The sequence below is a fragment of the Emys orbicularis genome, chromosome 4 (genome assembly GCF_028017835.1).
Source record: "Emys orbicularis isolate rEmyOrb1 chromosome 4, rEmyOrb1.hap1, whole genome shotgun sequence".
Taxonomy (NCBI): Eukaryota; Metazoa; Chordata; order Testudines; family Emydidae; genus Emys; species Emys orbicularis.
The window spans coordinates 98,108,549-98,126,756 of record NC_088686.1 but is presented as its reverse complement, the minus strand read 5'-3'; the positions used below and the strand labels follow the sequence as shown (position 1 = coordinate 98,126,756).

General features: G+C 43.2%; 1 protein-coding gene across 1 annotated transcript in view; it reads left to right on the top strand.

The window, feature by feature from the left end:
* BMAL1 (basic helix-loop-helix ARNT like 1) overlaps positions 1 to 18,208 on the top strand; it is a 112,913-nt gene that overhangs the window by 62,099 nt on the left and 32,606 nt on the right. The window contains exons 4-10 of the mRNA XM_065404534.1: positions 1,706 to 1,744; positions 2,122 to 2,163; positions 4,064 to 4,221; positions 7,711 to 7,790; positions 9,013 to 9,105; positions 10,314 to 10,431; positions 15,011 to 15,160. Of these exons, the coding sequence (XP_065260606.1) occupies positions 1,706 to 1,744; positions 2,122 to 2,163; positions 4,064 to 4,221; positions 7,711 to 7,790; positions 9,013 to 9,105; positions 10,314 to 10,431; positions 15,011 to 15,160 (680 nt within the window). The remainder of the gene's footprint in view (positions 1 to 1,705; positions 1,745 to 2,121; positions 2,164 to 4,063; positions 4,222 to 7,710; positions 7,791 to 9,012; positions 9,106 to 10,313; positions 10,432 to 15,010; positions 15,161 to 18,208) is intronic.

Here is an 18,208-nt window from a genome sequence, read left to right as displayed (position 1 = left end):
TGTGTCCAGTATTTCGTAGTTCCGAAATCCAGCGGGTGTAAGCTTGCATCAATAATGTGCACATGGGTTGTGACAAAGTGGGAATGTTCTTAATGTTTCCTCTGAATACTGTAGGGGTGCCTCAGTTTCCCCTATGCATTTCTTAGGTATCTAGGTGGGGGGATCAGGGTGTACAATTGTTGCAGAGCCCAAGAAGGCCCCTGTGATACTGTCTGGACAGAGAATGGCCGGCACTCTGTCTCCTGGCAACTAATGGCCTGGGCCCCTCCTCTGCAAAGATGCCAACTGAAGGTGTTGGAGAACAAAGCGATCAGGTGACTTCCTGGCCCGGGAAAGAGACAAAGGCCAGAGAGGAGGGGCTGACGAGTGTCAGTTTGGGGCTGGTTGGGGACGTGGAGTGAGTGCAGACGTGAGTGTCTGGCTCACTGCCCCCCAAAATGGACCCGGCTGAGGGGTCCTGTTCTCTGTACCTACAAGCTCTGTTTTAGACCATGTTCCTGTCATGTAATAAACCTCTGTTTTACTGGCTGACCCGGCAGCAGCATACATTCTGCTTGGTTGCTTGGACAGCCCACCCTGATCACTTCCGGGCTTACGTAAAGGGCATGAGCCATTTGGGCATTCTGATAGGACTTCCTGTGGGGGTCTGACCTTCCAGGATTGGTGAGGTGGTGTTTCCTCTGTCTCTCTTTGTGGAGATGAGGGAGTGTCAAACCGCAAGGTCCCCACCATCCCAGGTTCTAGACCCACTGAAACTGAGAACCTGCACCCTCAGATCTTTACAGGTAGACTCCTAGATTAGAATCCACTGGTAGGAGCTCCCTAGCATCAATGTATTGAAGTCCTCTATGAATATTATCTCACAGATGAATTTCAAAGCGAACCCTATTTTGAGAGGTACTTCCAGATTCCCATTGGAACAGATATAGTAAAGAATTTAAAATGAAGAAAATGAATTGTGGTGCTCTGAAATAAGAGATCAAGAACAAATCTTTAAATAAATGGGGTGGGGGAAGGAGTATAAAGAGAGAATTTTTCTCTTTCATTGATCTGCACCTGCAGACTCCATGCAAGAATGTGAACACCAAGAGTCAAAAAGGAATCTTAAATAGAATGAGAAGTCTAAATAACTTAGTTATGTTCAGTTTAGAAGTGACCTGAAGTAAAGATTAAACCAAACATGAAGAACTTTTGACTGTTAGCTGAAGACTTTGAAGTTTGAAGATGTGGAACTTAGAGTGACTATTTGTAGAGTCCATAATGAATCTGTTACTGTGAATCTTTTGTTTCTGTTTTGCCAATGCAAGTTGACTGTTAATGGATTAAAAGTATTTCTGCTTAGAAGAAAAACGTAAAAGGACGTATCAGTAGATTAAAGGACATTTTAATAACACTGATGCCTTCTCTGAATTGAAGCCTGTTTTACTGCCTGGTACAATTACTTGAACATCTTGGTTTATTCCATTCATGTGGTCCCCTCATACTATTTCACAGAAACATTTTTATGTTCTCTTTGAATAAATTGATGCATTATTTTTTGTACTAAAGGGTTTAAAGACAAAAGAAACATTTCATTATGATTTTTTGTGATAACTATGTCGGACTTTCCTTTAAGAAGCATGAATAAATGCTTATTTCATAAACAAGTTGACATTCGCTAATTTCACTGTATTTCTGACATGCTGTTTTGTTTTTATTTTTGTAGAGAAGGTATGGATACAGATAAAGATGACCAACATGGAAGGTACTGTTACATTATTACTAAAATGTGCATTCCAAGAGATTTAATTAGAGACTAGATCCTTGTGGGTGAACTCTTTCATTTGTGTGGCATATCACTGAAGTTACAGGGGCTGGGCTCCATGTGAGTCTGAGAAATTGCAGGATCAGGGAGGGCTTAATGTTAAAGCTAGAATAGAAAGTAACATGAAACTTACTGTGAAAATCTACTGTAAATAAAAATCCTTTCTAAACTCAGTTTAACTCAGTATGACCCCCAAAATATTGTTGTAACTAAAGACCAACCGCTACTTAGTGTATACAAAAGGAATTATTAGAAAATTATGTAGAAAATAATGGCAATAAACCTGTGACTTTGTACTTTAACTTCCTCCTCATCAGGTTGGAATATACGGACCAACAAGGCAGAATAAAAAATGCAAGGTAAACTATTTTATTTCTTAACTAACTTACTGAAAAAAGATGATATTCTAGTTTTCCTGTCATGTTAGGGACCTTGTGCACCGGTGCCTGAGTCTCACAGTAAAAGCTGATGTTTGGGTTTTTTTCTCTTTGGCTTTTCCATCCGTTTTCAGTTTTAAAGATTTGTTCTTTTATGAACTGCATGCAATTTTATTAAAATACTAATATGGTATATTTTTTTATTGGAAATGTGTAGTTAAAAAGCAGTTCCCATTAACATTAAATAGAAATAGCATGGCTAACTCCCTTTAAACAGAACCAAAAGCATTGCATGCTATAAGTGTTATAGCATTACCAGGCTGTAAAGTGCTACAGTACATGTAGCACAATTGGAGGATTGGGCCAAAAGAAATCTGATGAGGTTCAACAAGGACAAGTGCAGAGTCCTGCACTTACGAAAGAAGAATCCCATGCACCGCTCCAGGCTGGGGACCGACTGGCTAAGCAGCAATTCTGCAGAAAAGGACCTGGGGATTACAGTGGATGAGAAGCTGGATATGAGTCAGCATTGTGCCCTTGTTGCCAAGAAGGCCAAAGGCATATTGGGCTGTATTAGTAGGAGCATTGCCAGCAGATTGAGGGAAGTGATTATTCCCCTCTATTCGACACTGGTGAGGCCACACCTGGAGTATTGCGTCCAGTTTGGTCCCCCCACTACGGAAGGGATGTGGACAAATTGGAGAGAGTCCAGTGGAGGGCAACGAAAATGATTAGGGGGCTGGGGCACATGACTTATGAGGAGAGGCTGAGGGAACTGAGGTTATTTAGTCTGCAGAAGAGAAGAGTGAGGGGGGGATTTGATAGCAGCCTTCAACTACCTGAAGCGGGGTTCCAAAAAGGATGGAGCTAGGCTGTTCTCAATGGTGGCAGATGATAGAACAAGAAGCAATGGTCTCAAGTTGCAGTGGGGGAGGTCTAGGTTGAATATTAGGAAACGCTATTTCACTAGGAGGGTGGTGAAGCACTGGAATGGGTTACCTAAGGAGGTGATGGAATCTCCATCCTTAGAGGTTTTTAAGGTCAGGCCTGACAAAGCCCTGGCTGGGATGATTTAGTTGGTGTTGGTCCTGCTTTGAGCAGGGGATTGAACTAGATGACCTCCTGAGGTCTCTTCCAACCCTAATATTCTATGATTCTATCATTCTGTGTAATATATACAAAACAAACAAAAAAAGCCACTTTGAATTTGAACGTGCAATGTCAAAATGATGATATGATACTCCTCACAGTTTTTCTAAGCAATAGGAAAAGCCCAGTTTAGACCTGTTTTCCAAAATATTTTTAACAGTAATTTATAGGATGACATAGGAAACTTATTTACATAAAGCACATACTTCAGTAAAGAATTTGAATATTATAGTGAATTATAATATTTACACTTTTTAATGCTATTCTTTGGCATGAATTGTTGTCTCATCCAGTTCTGTACACACTGGAACTTATGCATCTATGATCTTGAGCTTGATTTTTACATAATGCCTATAGTACCTTAGTAGATGTGCTCAGATACCAAGGCAGCAGTATAAAAAACCTAAGATAGATAGATAGAACCTGCTTATCAGATAATTTCAGTATTTATTGTAAATAAGGCAGCATACAGTGCTGCTTGTGATATGAGTATCTGATGCTAAATTAGGGCCCCATCCTGCCACCTTTACTCCCGTGAATAACCCTTATTCACACAAGTAATTAACTTTTAATATTCACTTCAGTGGGACTACTTTTGTGTGTGTGGCCTTATGAATAAGGGGTGCAGGCTGAGCCTTGTAGTCTACTACTTTAAAATTAGTTTTTTTTTATTTTTTCTGACCATTTGAAACTTCATTACGTAATTCAATCTTAAATTTTTGTTATTGCTTAGAGAGGCTCATAGCCAGATTGAAAAAAGACGTCGAGATAAAATGAACAGTTTTATTGATGAATTAGCATCTTTGGTACCAACGTGCAATGCTATGTCCCGAAAGCTAGATAAACTTACTGTACTGAGAATGGCTGTTCAGCATATGAAAACATTACGAGGTGAGTTAAAAAAAATTCTTATCTTTGTTCTGCATTGAGCTATGAGGTGTGTTCTGGTCTAGATCTTATGAACTGAGAGCATGGTTCATATGTGTTAGCATGGACAACACTGTACCTTCTGCAGAATCCCTTATTTATATTGGATTACTCATGCTCTTGTCAGACATAATCTCTGTGAGGGATGATCGAGTAGTAGAATCCTGGCACAAATTGACTCTGCTTTGACAGCATTCATTTAAATCAGCTTTGAGACCAAAAGCAGTCTGAAATTGGCTTACTAATTAAAGGCAATGTAAGATTGCAGTTAAACAATGCGGAAGACAGGCAACATAAAGTCAAGTTTTCTAAAGGAAAGGTAACTCACCCATGTGCATAATGCATAGTGTAGGGAGGCAAAATCCACCCCCAAAACCCAGGATCAGTGTACTGAAGAGTATCATCTATAACGATGCTTCTAAAAGCTGGTCCACTGCTTGTTCAGGGAAAGTCCCTGGCAGTCCGGGCTGGTTTGTTTACCTGCCGCGTCCGCAGGTTTGGCCGATCGCGGCTCCCACTGGCCGCAGTTCGCCACTCCAGGCCAATGGGGGCCACGGGAAGGGCGGCCAGCATATCCCTCAGCCCACGCCGCTTCCCGCAGCCCCCATTGGCCTGGAGCGGCGAACCGCGGCCAGTGGGAGCCGCGATCAGCCGAACCTGCGGATGCGGCAGGTAAACAAACCAGCCCGGACCGCCAGCGGCTTTCCCTGAACAAGCGGTGGCTTGACTTTGAGAAGCACTGATCTATAAGCTCGTTTACTGCCATTTCCTGCTCTTTCATATCACAGAAATGGGCTGCTAGGGTCTCTGGATCCATTTAATCGTTGATCCAGTAGATCCTCACTCAGCCCAGCCCAGCCCATTCTTGTTTATGCAGGCCGGCACAGAGACCCCTCTGTGACACATAGGCTGTGCCCTCCAGGACTTAATATGTTGCTGAAGATCTTATGCCAGCTTTCTGCACCTGGGTGAATTTCAGCTGTAATGTATATTTTATTATATATATTTAACCAGAAAAACAGGACTACAAAATGCTACAAGTATAAAATATTAAGGTTAAGGTTTCTGTAGGAGCATTACCTTTTGAATTTTGAGATTTGTGTGGTTAACTTTTTAACTATAGTTTTATCAAAACAAGTATTTAACATTTAACATCTCTGTTTTGTTAAAAAAACAAAAACAAACAAAAAACACCAAAGACCAGGAGAGAGGGAGAAGAAAAAATAAATGCTAATTTTGTTACAGTTCTGTAAAATGGAAACTATATACAACTAACGAACTTTTCAGTGGAATAGGTTCCCCAAACCATCCCAATATAACTATCGATGCTAATGTGTTTACCGAACAATATGGTCATGTAAAGAACTACAAATAATAACGACTCACTAGAAATTTAGCACTATATACACAAAAACAATTTATAGATGAATTTTTATTTTTAAAAATTAATTTGAAGACAGTTCCTCAGAGATGTCTATCTACATGATTAACTGTTTGAGTGATCCATGCACAAGATCTAGATAATTTTTAATCCGGAAAGTACATATTAATTCAATGCTGTGCTAACTCAGACAGCTGACCAGCTCTTTTGGCCAAACTTTCAAAGAAGTAGTAATTTAGTTGAGATTGTATGGATATCTTTAACCCAAAAGAAAAATTTTGGAGATAATTAATGGCAGCTCAAAACAAAGTTACATAGAGACTTTCATAACAGAACCCTAACTATAGCATTCGCTGTCAATTTTTATTAATTTACAAGATTGGCCTGCTTTTCTCTGAGGACGGGGAGAAAAACAGTCTTTTGGCACTTTAAGTATTGTATATAAACAGTTAGTATGGGTTTTACTGCAGAGATGTTACAGCGTGAAACTAAATTAATGAAAAGATATATACACCTCTACCTCAATATAACGCAACCCGATATAACACGAATTCGGATATAACGTGGTAAAGCAGTGCTCCGGGGGGGGCGGGGCTGTGCACTCCGGTGGATCAAAGCAAGTTCAATATAACGCGGTTTCACCTATAACGCAGTAAGATTTTTTTGGCTCCCGAGGACAACGTTATATCGAGGTAGAGGTGTGTGTGTGTATGTGTGTGTGTATATATATAATGTAAGATGTAATGCAGCTATTTAAATATATATATATACTTAAATAGCTGCAATCTAAATAAATATATATAGTGCCATAATTATGCACGTTACTTTCATAATTGTCAGGAGTTGAGGTGGGAAGGTGGCTCACGGGAGGACCAGGAGGCATTCATTTTTTTTCTGTCTTGTGAATTATCAAGCATTACATCTTACATTACATTTGTTGTCTCTCACCCTGTTAAAGAACCTAACTTCCTGTGCTACTTTTAATTGGTAAGGCTATAATCTTCCATCAGCAACCTCATTACCAATTTAACTCAATTTATTGCTTTTCAAAGGAGAGAACATCAGAAGAATTACTCTAGAATTGGTACAACCTGGGTGGCATGACAGCATTGGAAGCTGCCTCACCTGTAGAAGTGAATGGTAGTTCATTCTCAATTCTTATGCAAATTCTTGGCCTCTGCTGAGACATGAACAGTAAGAATTGGATTGAGATCACCAATTCGTTTCACAAAGGCCCTGAGTAGCCATCAGATAATAATGACTTTCAGCCACTGTTGATTAGAGTCTACATTCAAGAAATTAATTTAAGATGGAAAACATCAGTCCCTTTAATAATGTCTCAGTTTTTGTTCTGTTGTGGAGAGCACACTTGGACAGGGCACAGCACAACATTCGGAAAACACGTTTGCGTGAAGACGAATATTCTTATTCCTTAAAGCAGCGGATCTCAAACTGTGGATCGGGACCCCAAAGTGGCTGGCTTAGACTTGCTGGGACCTGTGGCCAAAGCCCAAGCACCACTACCCAGGTCCGAAGCTGAAGCCCAAGCCCAACTGCCTGGGGCCAAAGCCCAAGCCCAATGGCTTCAGCCCTGGGCAGCGGGGCTCATGTTACAGGCCCCCTTCCTGGAGCTGAAGCCCTTGGGTTTCAGCTTTGCCCCTTTCCTCCACCTCTCTGCCCCCCTGCCAACCCAACTGGAGCAGCCAGGCTCGGGCAAGCTCAGTCCCCACTTGGGGTTGTGTAGTAATTTTTGTTGTCAGAAGGGGGTCGCGGTGCACTGAAGTTTGAGAAACCCTGCCTTAAAGGGTTATTAACATTTGGAATTACTGCCTGTTCTTGTCTTCAGTGTGTACTTTCCAGCCAGTGTTCGTTCTTTCCTGGGTTCCCTTCAGCTGTGTTCCACTTGTGTAAAGGATACTTGCAATTAGAACACAGCTGGAAAAAAACATGAGGGAGCATCAAAAGGCATGGAAGAAAAAGTGTTTGTAAACAAGAGTATCTTTATATATAATAGATGGATGTATATTAAGTTTATTTACATGGGGTAGTCACTCTTTTCTTTTTTCTTGAAGGTGCCACAAACCCATATACAGAAGCAAACTACAAACCTGCTTTTCTGTCAGATGATGAATTAAAACATCTTATTCTCAGGGTATGTTTCAACTTAAAAATGCTAAATTTAAAACTTTGGTTGTAAAAAATTTACGAATTTAATTCTGATGAAGGGAAAGACCCCAATAATTATGTCTTTAGCCAGACCCATGGTGCAACTTGAGATAGACAGTCTTGATTTTCAAAGATGATGAACTCCTTCAACGCCACTTTGAAGTCAGTGGAACTTGAGAGGATGCTCAACACCTGAAAATCAAGCCACAGTTATCAAGTTGGGCACCTAAAAATCAAGGGATCAAAAAATAAGTGGCCAGTTCAAACTATTTTCACATAAAAGCATTTTGACATAAAAGCACCCTACCATCTAGTCATTAGGATTTTCAGTTGTTGGGTTAATTAAGTTAGAAGTAAATAAATGAACACCATTGTTTTCAGCTCATTTCTTATTGGCTCATGGCCTTTTTTACAACCCCCCCCCCCCCCGATCATTTGATACAATTTTCAGTGTATAATCAGTTGATGCATAAAAGTCATAACTCAGATTGGTGAGGAAACAACATATAGGTGTATTTCAACTGATTGTAAAAATAAAATCTATATATTTTATCAACGCTATAAAAACATAAGCTATAGCCTTTTTGTTCCAATACTTAAGCACAGACTTAAAAATTGATTTAATAGGCTTGCAGTGCTTCACAAATCTCATTTAAATGACCAAATAGAGTATATGCAGGATTGAGTTATTTAAACGGTTCTGTGATTTATATGAATTTACAAAGTTAGGGCCTGATCCCCACAAATGCTCATGTACATGAGGCCCCTTGAATTAAGTGGAACTACTCACATGCATAGAAATGTTTGCAAGATCCGGGCCATACTTAGTTTCCAAAAGAAGTCAAATGAATTTAAACTGAAATAAACATAGGTCAAACACAAGAAGATTAGTTATTGATTTTTTTAATTTTAATTTAAGGAATTGCTTAGTGTACAACTATAATATTACATGAGAAGATGTGAGCTTTTACTATACTAAAATTCTTTAAATTCTTGTCATTATTAAGGAAAGTAGTGCCAAAAAATCTAATTCCAAGTGCAAAAAGATTAAGCTTTTATCATAATTTCATACTTTGCTAATTCAATTATTTCTATAGATGTAACGATATTAATGTTAATATAGAAATCCTATTGTGTAACAAAGGTACCTAAATGCTTAAAAAATGTAATTGTCTTTTTAAAATAATACAAATATCTTTCCTTATTAGGCAGCAGATGGATTTCTCTTTGTTGTGGGCTGTGACAGAGGGAAGATATTGTTTGTTTCAGAATCTGTCTTCAAGATCCTCAACTACAGTCAGGTATTGTTCTGTACCTTTGGAACTAATAATGGACAGACCTCAGGAGATTGAAAGGTTTTGTTTGGATACACATCTAAACTTTGAAGTATTCATCTGAAATGTCTATGTTTGAGTCTAGAATTATTTCAAAAACATGCTAATTTGCAAGATTTACAAAAATTTCTGTTTTTTGCTGGATTGGAAAAAAACTTCTTTTGGTAATACTGCTTCTGGTTTCAGCTGCACCAGGAAGTGAAGAGGAATATCTACTCTATTTCACCACTCACAAAACTATTGTTTTTGTTTTGTTTCGCCTCTAAAAAGGCTTGGGATAACATTATCAAAAGTGCCTAAATGACTTAGGCTCCTAGGTAAATTTTGAAAGTGGTACCTAGGCTCTTATGTCAGTTGGACACTTTTGAAAATTTTACTCTTGTTCTGGAAAATGTTTCCATTTAGTTCCTGTTTTATGTAACTTGATTGCCTTTCCCTTCTTGTTAATTAAATAAAGTCACATAAGGTTTGTACTGAGAGTCAACTTTTGCCATCAGGCAACAGGAACCCTCTATGTAAACAATGTTGCATTTAAATCAGTTTACCAACAAATCAAAATGCATTTGAGTTGATAGTAGCTGGATATGGGGGAAAATGCCAGTATTATATATGTAGATGTTCACGGGAGCAGTGTAAGGGAGAATGATTTAAATATGGGTGAGATTTGACAAGATGAGGAATCTGAGCAAAGTAGAAATTACTCTTATGCTACCATCTAACAGGACAAGCTATATTGAAAAATAATCAGCGTAATCATACCAAAGTCAGGTTTAATTTACACTTAACACAAGGCTTGACTTTTACCAACCCTTTTGTTACGATACTACCATTTCCTTAATTTTCTGTACCCTCTTTTCCATCATTAAAATTCTATGAACTTCAAAACTAAATTCAAAAAAATATTCTTTTGGCCAGCCTTTCATTCAGGGTACATATTCTAAAAGCTTTGGGAGACATGATTATGTTTTAGTTGTGATTTTACAATGAATATTTGATATATAATTGGGAATAAACCTTTTCAGGGGAAAAAAGAGGCCCAAACTTTGACTGCAATAGACTGAACAGGCTGTTGTAGACTGACAAACTAAGTGACTCTTTAAAATTTCTGCAATATTTCCCAAATTTTAACATATGTGTTTATTTTTAATTTCTGGTTTAATATTCCATATCTACAGAATGATCTGATTGGTCAGAGTTTGTTTGACTACCTTCATCCTAAGGATATTGCGAAAGTTAAGGAGCAGCTCTCTTCTTCTGATACTGCACCACGAGAAAGGCTCATAGATGCAAAAAGTGAGTATTTCTTTCCTTGAAATGTTTGTGCATCTTAAACTTAATATATATTTTTATCATCTTTTTTTTTAATACCAGGTACATCAATTAAATGCTGGTTAATACTGTTCACTTTCATAGTGCCTTCCAATTAAGGATCTCAAAGTATTAATATTTTCAAGTACTAATGAATTAATTTGTACAAATGGATTAATGAATATTTTCCCCATTTTACAAATGGAGAGACTGAGTTACAGAGAGGTCAAGTGACTTGCACAAGGTCATACAAGAAGTCTTTTTAGTAGAGCCAGGAATAGAATTTAGATCTCCAGACTTCCTTTCCTGTTGTTTTAACTACAAGACCATTCTTCTGCAAGCATTGCAACAAAATGGTAAATGACTGCCTAGGAAGGAGTACTGTAGAAAGGGATCTCGAGGTCATAGTGGATCACAAGCTAAATATGAGTCAACTGTGTAACACTGTTGCAAAAAAAAGCAAACATAATTCTGGGATGTATTAGCAGGAGTGTTGTAGGCAAGACACAAGAAGTAATTCTTCCGCTCTACTCCATGCTGATTAGGCCTCAACTGGAGTATTGTGTCCAGTTCTGGGCACCACATTTCAGGAAAGATGTGGACAAATTGGAGAAAATCCAGAGAAGAGCAACAAAAATGATGAAAGGTCTAGAAAAACATGACCTATGAGGGAAGATTGAAAAAATTGGGTTTGTTTTGTCTGGAGAAGAGAAGACTTAGAAGGGACATGATAACAGTTTTCAAGTACATAAAAGGTCATTACAAGGAGAAGGGAGAAAAATTGTTCTCCTTAACCTCTGAGGATAGGACAAGAAGCAATGGGCTTAAATTGCAGCAAGGGTGATTTAGATTGGACATTAGGAAAAACTTCCGAACTGTCAGGGTGGTTAAGCACTGGAATAAATTGCCTAGAGAGGTGGTAGAATCTCCGTCATTGGAGATTTGTAAGAGCAGGTTAGACAAACACCTGTGAGGGATGGTCTAGATAATACTTAGTCCTGCCATGAGTGCAGGAGACTGGACTAGATGACCTCTTGAGGTCCCTTCCAGTCCTACAATTCTATGATTCAGGTCATTATTAATCTTTGTGGCAGACCTCTCAAAGGGTTTGGGGGGGATGTGGTGATTGGGAAACTGTTAGCATCAATCCTCATTAAAACAGATCTTGCAGTCAGTATGATCTTGATGATATTCAGCCTAAGATTTTCCTTTTCTTAATCTATTCACATTATCTGTTAGGTAAAGGAGCCTTTAACCAACTTGTTTGTGGTCTAAATGCCAGCTTAAAATGTAGCATCCAATAACTGCCCAGAAAAGGGAAGAAATGCATATTCAAGGAAATGAATTCATTGCCATTAAGGCCTTGTTTTTGCTAAGAAAAACAATGTGTTTTTACCACATGTTGGTAAACTTCAGTTAACTAACATGAGGTAAAATCCTAAAGAAGACAAGGCAGTCTGTAGTTATCATGTGAGTTAGCAGGTCGAGTTGAACACTATGGTAGAAACTAGAGTTCACTTGAACCTGCCAACTCACGTGAAAACTACAAACTACATTGTCTTTACTAGGATTTTACCTCTTGTTAGTTAACTGGAAGTAAGAACACACCCTTTGTCCTACTGAAGAAGCACCCCGTGTATGAGGCTGGGCTGATGTAATTAAACAGTGTGGATGACTCGTTTATTCCTTGTTGACTGGAAGCCCTTTTTGAGGGGGAATGTATTCTGGAGTAATCCTGAAACAACTCTGTGGCAGGGAGTAAGGGATGTTTCAAAGTTTCTTTATCTTTTTGAAATCTTGTGACCTTTGGAGTGACGTGTTTCTCGGGAAGAGAAAGAAACTGACAATATAAATAACATTTATCCAACTTAGATAGTATAGTCAGATAATATATGATTTTTATACAGTTAAAGGTACCTGAATTTGGTGGTAGCTAGTGAACTTTGTGTTTGTTTGATACAGCAATATGGCCAGTGAGTTAGGAAGCTACTACTAACCCTGGCTGTCCTCTTTTGTAGATTGGAAATCCTTGTAATGGAAGAATGGCAGGAAGCTGCAGCTTCTTGCACTTGGCAGAGTAGTGTGAACTTTGACCCTAGGTAGGGTTACCATTCGTCCGGATTCCCCCGGACATGTCCGGATTTTAGAGTTAAAAATAGCGTCCGGGGGGAATTTGTAAATGTCCGGACTTCCCCCCCTGCAGAGCATGCGCTGCTGACAGGGCAGCCGGCCGGATGGTGCCACTTACATGGGGCTCCGACAGCCAGAGACAGCCCCTCCTCCACTTCCCCCTCCTCTCCCCTGCAGCTGAGAGCACTCCGTCCCTCCCTGCATTCGCAGATCACCAGCCGGCCGTTCGCGGCAGTCTGGAGCTCCTCCCCCTGCTCCTCCTCCCCGGCACGCTGGTCTGAGCGGCAGAGTAAGGAGGCCAGGGAGTCAGAGAAGGGGCAGGGAGGTTCTGGAGGGAGCAGTCAAGAGACGGGGGGGGGGGCTTTCTGGGGGTGGGGGTGTGGATAAGGTTTTGGGCAGTCAGGGTGCAGGTAGGGGGTAGGATCCTGGGGGGGGCAGTTAGGGTGGGGGGGGTCTCAGGAGGGGGCAGTTAGGGGACAAGGAACAGGGAGGCTTAGGTAGGGGGTGGGGTTCTGGAGGGCAGTTAGGAGCAGGGGTCCCAGGAGGGGTAGTCAGGGAACAAGGAGCGGGGGGGCTGTCGGGGGCAGGCGTGGGGAGAGGGATCGGAGCAGTCAGGGGACAGGGAGCAGAGGGGTTTAGATGGGTCGGGAGTTCTGGGGGGGGGCTGTCAGGGGGTGGGGAGTGGTTGGATGGGGCGTGGGAGTCCCGGGGGTCTGTCTGGGGGTGGGGGTGTGGATAAGGGTTGGGGCAGTCAGGGGACAGGTAGGGGGTAGGGTCCTAGGGGGCAAATTAGGATGGGGGGAGGGTCTCAGGAGGGGGCAGTCAGGGAACAAGGAGCAGGGAGGCTTAGGTAGGGGGTGGAGTCCTGGGGGGCAGTTAGGGGCAGGGGTCCCAGGAGGGGGCAGTCAGGGGACAAGGAGCAGGGGGAGGGTTGGGGGTCCTGAGGGGGGCGGGAAGTGGGAGGGAGTGGAAGGGGCGGGGCTAGGGCAGGACTGGGGCGGGGCTCCTCCCGTCCTCTTTTTTGCTTGCTGAAAGATGGTAACCCTACCCTAGGCCTATGGCTTTTTGGGATAAGTAGTTTTATAACCAGGTGATCATTTTGTTTTAAAATGTTGTGATCTGGTTAACTTTTAAGAAAGTTGTTTTATTAAGCAAATTTTCCTATTTAAAGTGGTGATCTACTCTCTTTGCAACACATGCAAGTTCATTAGGGTGGTTTCTGAGGATGGGAAATTAATAGGATCCCTCGTGTGCAAATTATCTTTGTGTGTTCAGTTGTGGTGCTTTGCACACACAAAATTGCAGCTGTAAATTTAGAAGCCACTTATGAAAATTTGACCAAGTAAGTCTATATTCCTCGCAAGCACATGTATAAATAACTTCTGTGGTTGCAGGATCAAGGCCAATTATTTTTGTGAGGCACAAAGATATTCATATGCTTAAATGTTTGCAGGAACATGCTGATCCATTGAAAGTATCATATATTCTGAGTATTTAGAGAGAGAGAGATTTTGAAATCATTTAAATGTATCTGATACTATGTACATCATATACCACTTTAATGCCACATTTATATATAAAAACATGACAAAGTATGAGCTCATAATTTGCTTTTTTTGTGACGTGTCAAGTTTCCAAATTCCTGGGGTAGCCATTAACAGTATGCACTGGAAAACATTTGAACACCATATATACTGTTAACATCTCACATTATCAGGATCTTGGCCCATGTATTATTTTGAAGTCTGGGTGCCAGGAACTCTGAGGGCCAGATTCAGCCTTGGTGTAAGGAGACACAACTCCAGTGACATTAATAGAGTTATGCCTGTTTGCACCAAGCTCTCAAATAAGGAGTCCCAAATGCCATACATATCTTGTAAGTTTACCACAGGCCCTATTAATGGTTTGTAGCATCCGGGCCAACTGCACAGTTATAGAGTTCAAAGGAATCACAAAATCTATTGCAAAGACAATGTAGGTTTTTGCAACAATTCTCTGACTTTCATATTTGGGATCCCTTAATTCTAGGTTGGTGTTCCTATACCCAATGTGGCCACTGTTGACAGTGGGCACACAAATAAATGATCCAGCCAGGTTATTTATTTTATTTTATTATTTATTTATTTATTTATGCATGCTGTCTGCTTGGCTGGTTAACACATCTTTCAACAAGTAAGAAACATACAGCAACAAAATAGCCCTTCTTAACTTCTGAAGGAGTAAGAAATATTTGTGTCATCTCTATGTGAATCCCAGCAACTCAGCATTGGATATAATCTGATCATTAAAAATAAACTTGAGATGCCATGAAATTTTCTGAGCACATTACTCTCCCCTCAAAGACATTACTAAAATAACTGGAGAGTTGAGAATGTAATTTAATTAATTTTAGTAAAGACAACGTTTACTGAGTTTAATTTTTTGTTTCATGCAGCTGGACTTCCAGTTAAAACAGATATAACACCTGGGCCATCGCGACTTTGTTCTGGAGCAAGACGTTCCTTCTTTTGTAGGATGAAATGCAACAGACCTTCAGTGAAAGTAGAAGACAAGGATTTTCCTTCCACCTGCTCAAAGAAGAAAGGTAATGTTTGTACATTTTATCAAATATAATGGTGGTTTTACAGTTATTTTCTCTGTACTGTTGCTATATGAAACACCTCCCAGAGCAACAAGAGTAACTGTCAGATTAAAAACAAAACAACCTTCAGTCAATTATAAAGAATTTCTGAATAGAGCTGCTCTGTGTTTAGTGCAGTCGTCACTGTTGCGACTGTGTAAAGGTTTGTCTGTTACTCTCTTGTTCTCTTTATAGCTCCCTAAAAGTAGATGTCCTAAAGTTACATGTGCTGAAAAAGAAATTTTGTTAGTGGATAAGGCAAAATTCTGCTCTCTGAAGCATGCATGGCTTTAGTTGAAATCGATGGTAGTGTGTGCAATTATTTGGGGGTCTGAATTTAACTGTAAGCCCTAAGCTTCAAAGTTAATGGTTCTTAAGTACCTAGGGAATAGATTCACAAAGGTACTTGCATGCCTAGTTCCTCTCTAGGTGCCTAAATCCAACATTTAGGCTTTGGTGTAAGGAGACACAACTCCAGTGACATTAATAGAGTTATGCCTGTTTGCACCAAGCTCTCAAATAAGGAGTCCCAAATGCCATACATATCTTGTAAGTTTACCACTGGCCCTATTAATGGTTTGTAGCATCTGGGCCAACTGCACAGTTATAGAGTTCAAAGGAATCACAAAATCTATTGCAAATACAATGTAGGTTTTTCTTCGAGTGCTTGCTCATATCGATTCCAATTAGGTGTGCGCGCGCCGCGTGCACGATCGTCGGAGAATTTTCTACCCTAGCAACACCCGGTGGGTCGGCTGTGGAGCCCCCTGGAGTGGCGCCTTCATGGCGCTGGATATATACCCCAGCCGACCCAGCGCCCCCTCAGTTCCTTCTTACCGCCCCTGACGGTCGTTGGAACTGTGGAGCGCGGCATAGGTGTTCTCCACTCTCCCTAGCTTACTCTTCAATTCTTGTAGATAGTTCCAGTTATAGTTGTTTTTACTCTTTAGATAGTTATTCATTTTAGTTTTGTGATAGTTGTATATAGTTAGCAGGGGGTTAAGGGGGTTGTTCTCCCCCCTTTTTCCCCCGGCGCATAGCCGGGCTCATGCCCAAGGCTCCTGGCTTTAAGCCGTGCGCATCCTGCGCTAAGCCTATGCCGACGAGTGACCCGCACAACTCCTGTCTGAAGTGCCTCGGAGAATCCCATCAGGCAGATAAGTGTCAGATCTGTAAGGCCTTCAAACCAAGAACGAGAAAGGAGCGGGACTTTAGACTTCGGCAGCTCCTAATGGAGGCGGCACTTAGCCCGGATCCTCCCTCGGCGCGCCCAGCCCCGGCGCCGAGCGCCTCGGTGCGCAGTGCCCCGGCGGCCCCCACTGGTACTACACCGCGGGCTGATTCAGACAAGTCCTCACGGCACCGGCCGCCTTCGGCACCGCACCCGCCACAAGGGACTCGGCACCGGTCCATATCTCCGGGCCGCAAGAAAGCCCGTAAGGCGCAGGAGACTGCTGTCCTCAAGACGCCGGCTCCCCCGGTGCCGGGGGTAGAGCCGCGTCCCTCTGTGGACCGACAGAAGCAAGTCCCTGCTGCACCGTCGACTCCGGCGCCGCGGCCGTTGAGTCCGATGCGCACAGAATCTCCACCTCGGTCGGTGGTGGAGCCCTGTCTCCCTTCCACCCCGGAGACGTTTGCGACGGCCAGGGACCTTATTGCGCTCACGGAGCAGGCACCGCTTCCACCTCCGGCACCGGTGGCTTCCCGCGCACTACAATCCCGGGGCAAGCCTGCCCTGCTGCGCCCGCCGTCTCCGGCCGGGGACTTCCGGCACCGCTCCAGATCTCGGAGCAGGTCCCGACGCCGCTCGCAGTCCCGGCGCCGACTATCACCTCGGCACCGGTCGGACTCGCGGCCAAGGTCTTCTTCCCGGCACCGCTCTACGTCTCGGCACCGTCACGATCATCGGTACCGATCGGACTCCAGACGTAGTTCGCGGCACCGGTATGAGCGTCGTTCGACTTCGAGGGGCCGCTCCCGGTACCACCTCTCGTCGCGGTCGTCGTCCCGCTCAAGGTCCGGATCTCGGCACCGGCAGGGCTACCGGCACCGGTCCCGATCCCGGTACCGCTCACCGGCACTGCGCAGGGACCGATCCCCCTACGACCGGCACCGATCGGCACCGTACCGTCTGGAGCCGGCTTCGACGCGCTCGGCACCGCCTTGGCCCTCGAGATCGGCATCTCGTTCCTCGGAGCGGGCCTCCAGATCGGCGTACCCTCCTCAGGGGCAGGCGGCTACGTCTGACTTGGGCCATTGGCAGGACGCGGCCGAGGACCCTGTGCAGGGACCTGCGCACTGGTCCTTTTGGACTCCCGTGGGCCTACCATCAGGCGCAGGGGGCTCCACCACCATCAGCCTCTCGCTCAGCACGTTCCGAGCCCAGGGCCCCGGAGGCCACCATCTCCCGCCCTCCCCCAGGAGGCATGGAGGCCCCCGTGCCTACAGCAACTGAGGCCCCGGACCCAGGGACAGGCGATGCCCAGCTTCATGAACCCCTGGAACAGGACCCGCCATTAGACCCCTTGCCACCGGAGGCATCCTCCTCATCTTCCCCAGATGAGGCGGTGGCGGGCACAACCGCCACGGGTCCGCCCCCTATAGATCTTCGGGCCCACCAGGACCTATTGCGCCGGGTGGCGCGTAATATGGATCTCCACGCGGAGGAGATCGTAGAGGTACAGGACCCGGTGGTGAGCATCCTCTCGGCTGATGCCCCATCTAGAGTGGCACTACCTCTCATACGTACGATTGAGGCTAATGCCACTTCAATATGGCAAACCCCTGCCTCTATCCCACCCACAGCCAGAGGCGTGGAAAGAAAGTACTTTGTTCCTTCAAAGGATTATGAGTACCTATATACCCATCCCCAACCGTGCTCTCTAGTGGTGTCATCTGTGAACGCACGGGAACGCCACGGCCAGCAGGCTGCAGCGCCCAAATCGAAGGACGCTAAGCGCTTCGATTTGTTTGGGCGCAAGGTGTATTCGGCGGGAGGGCTACAACTTAGAG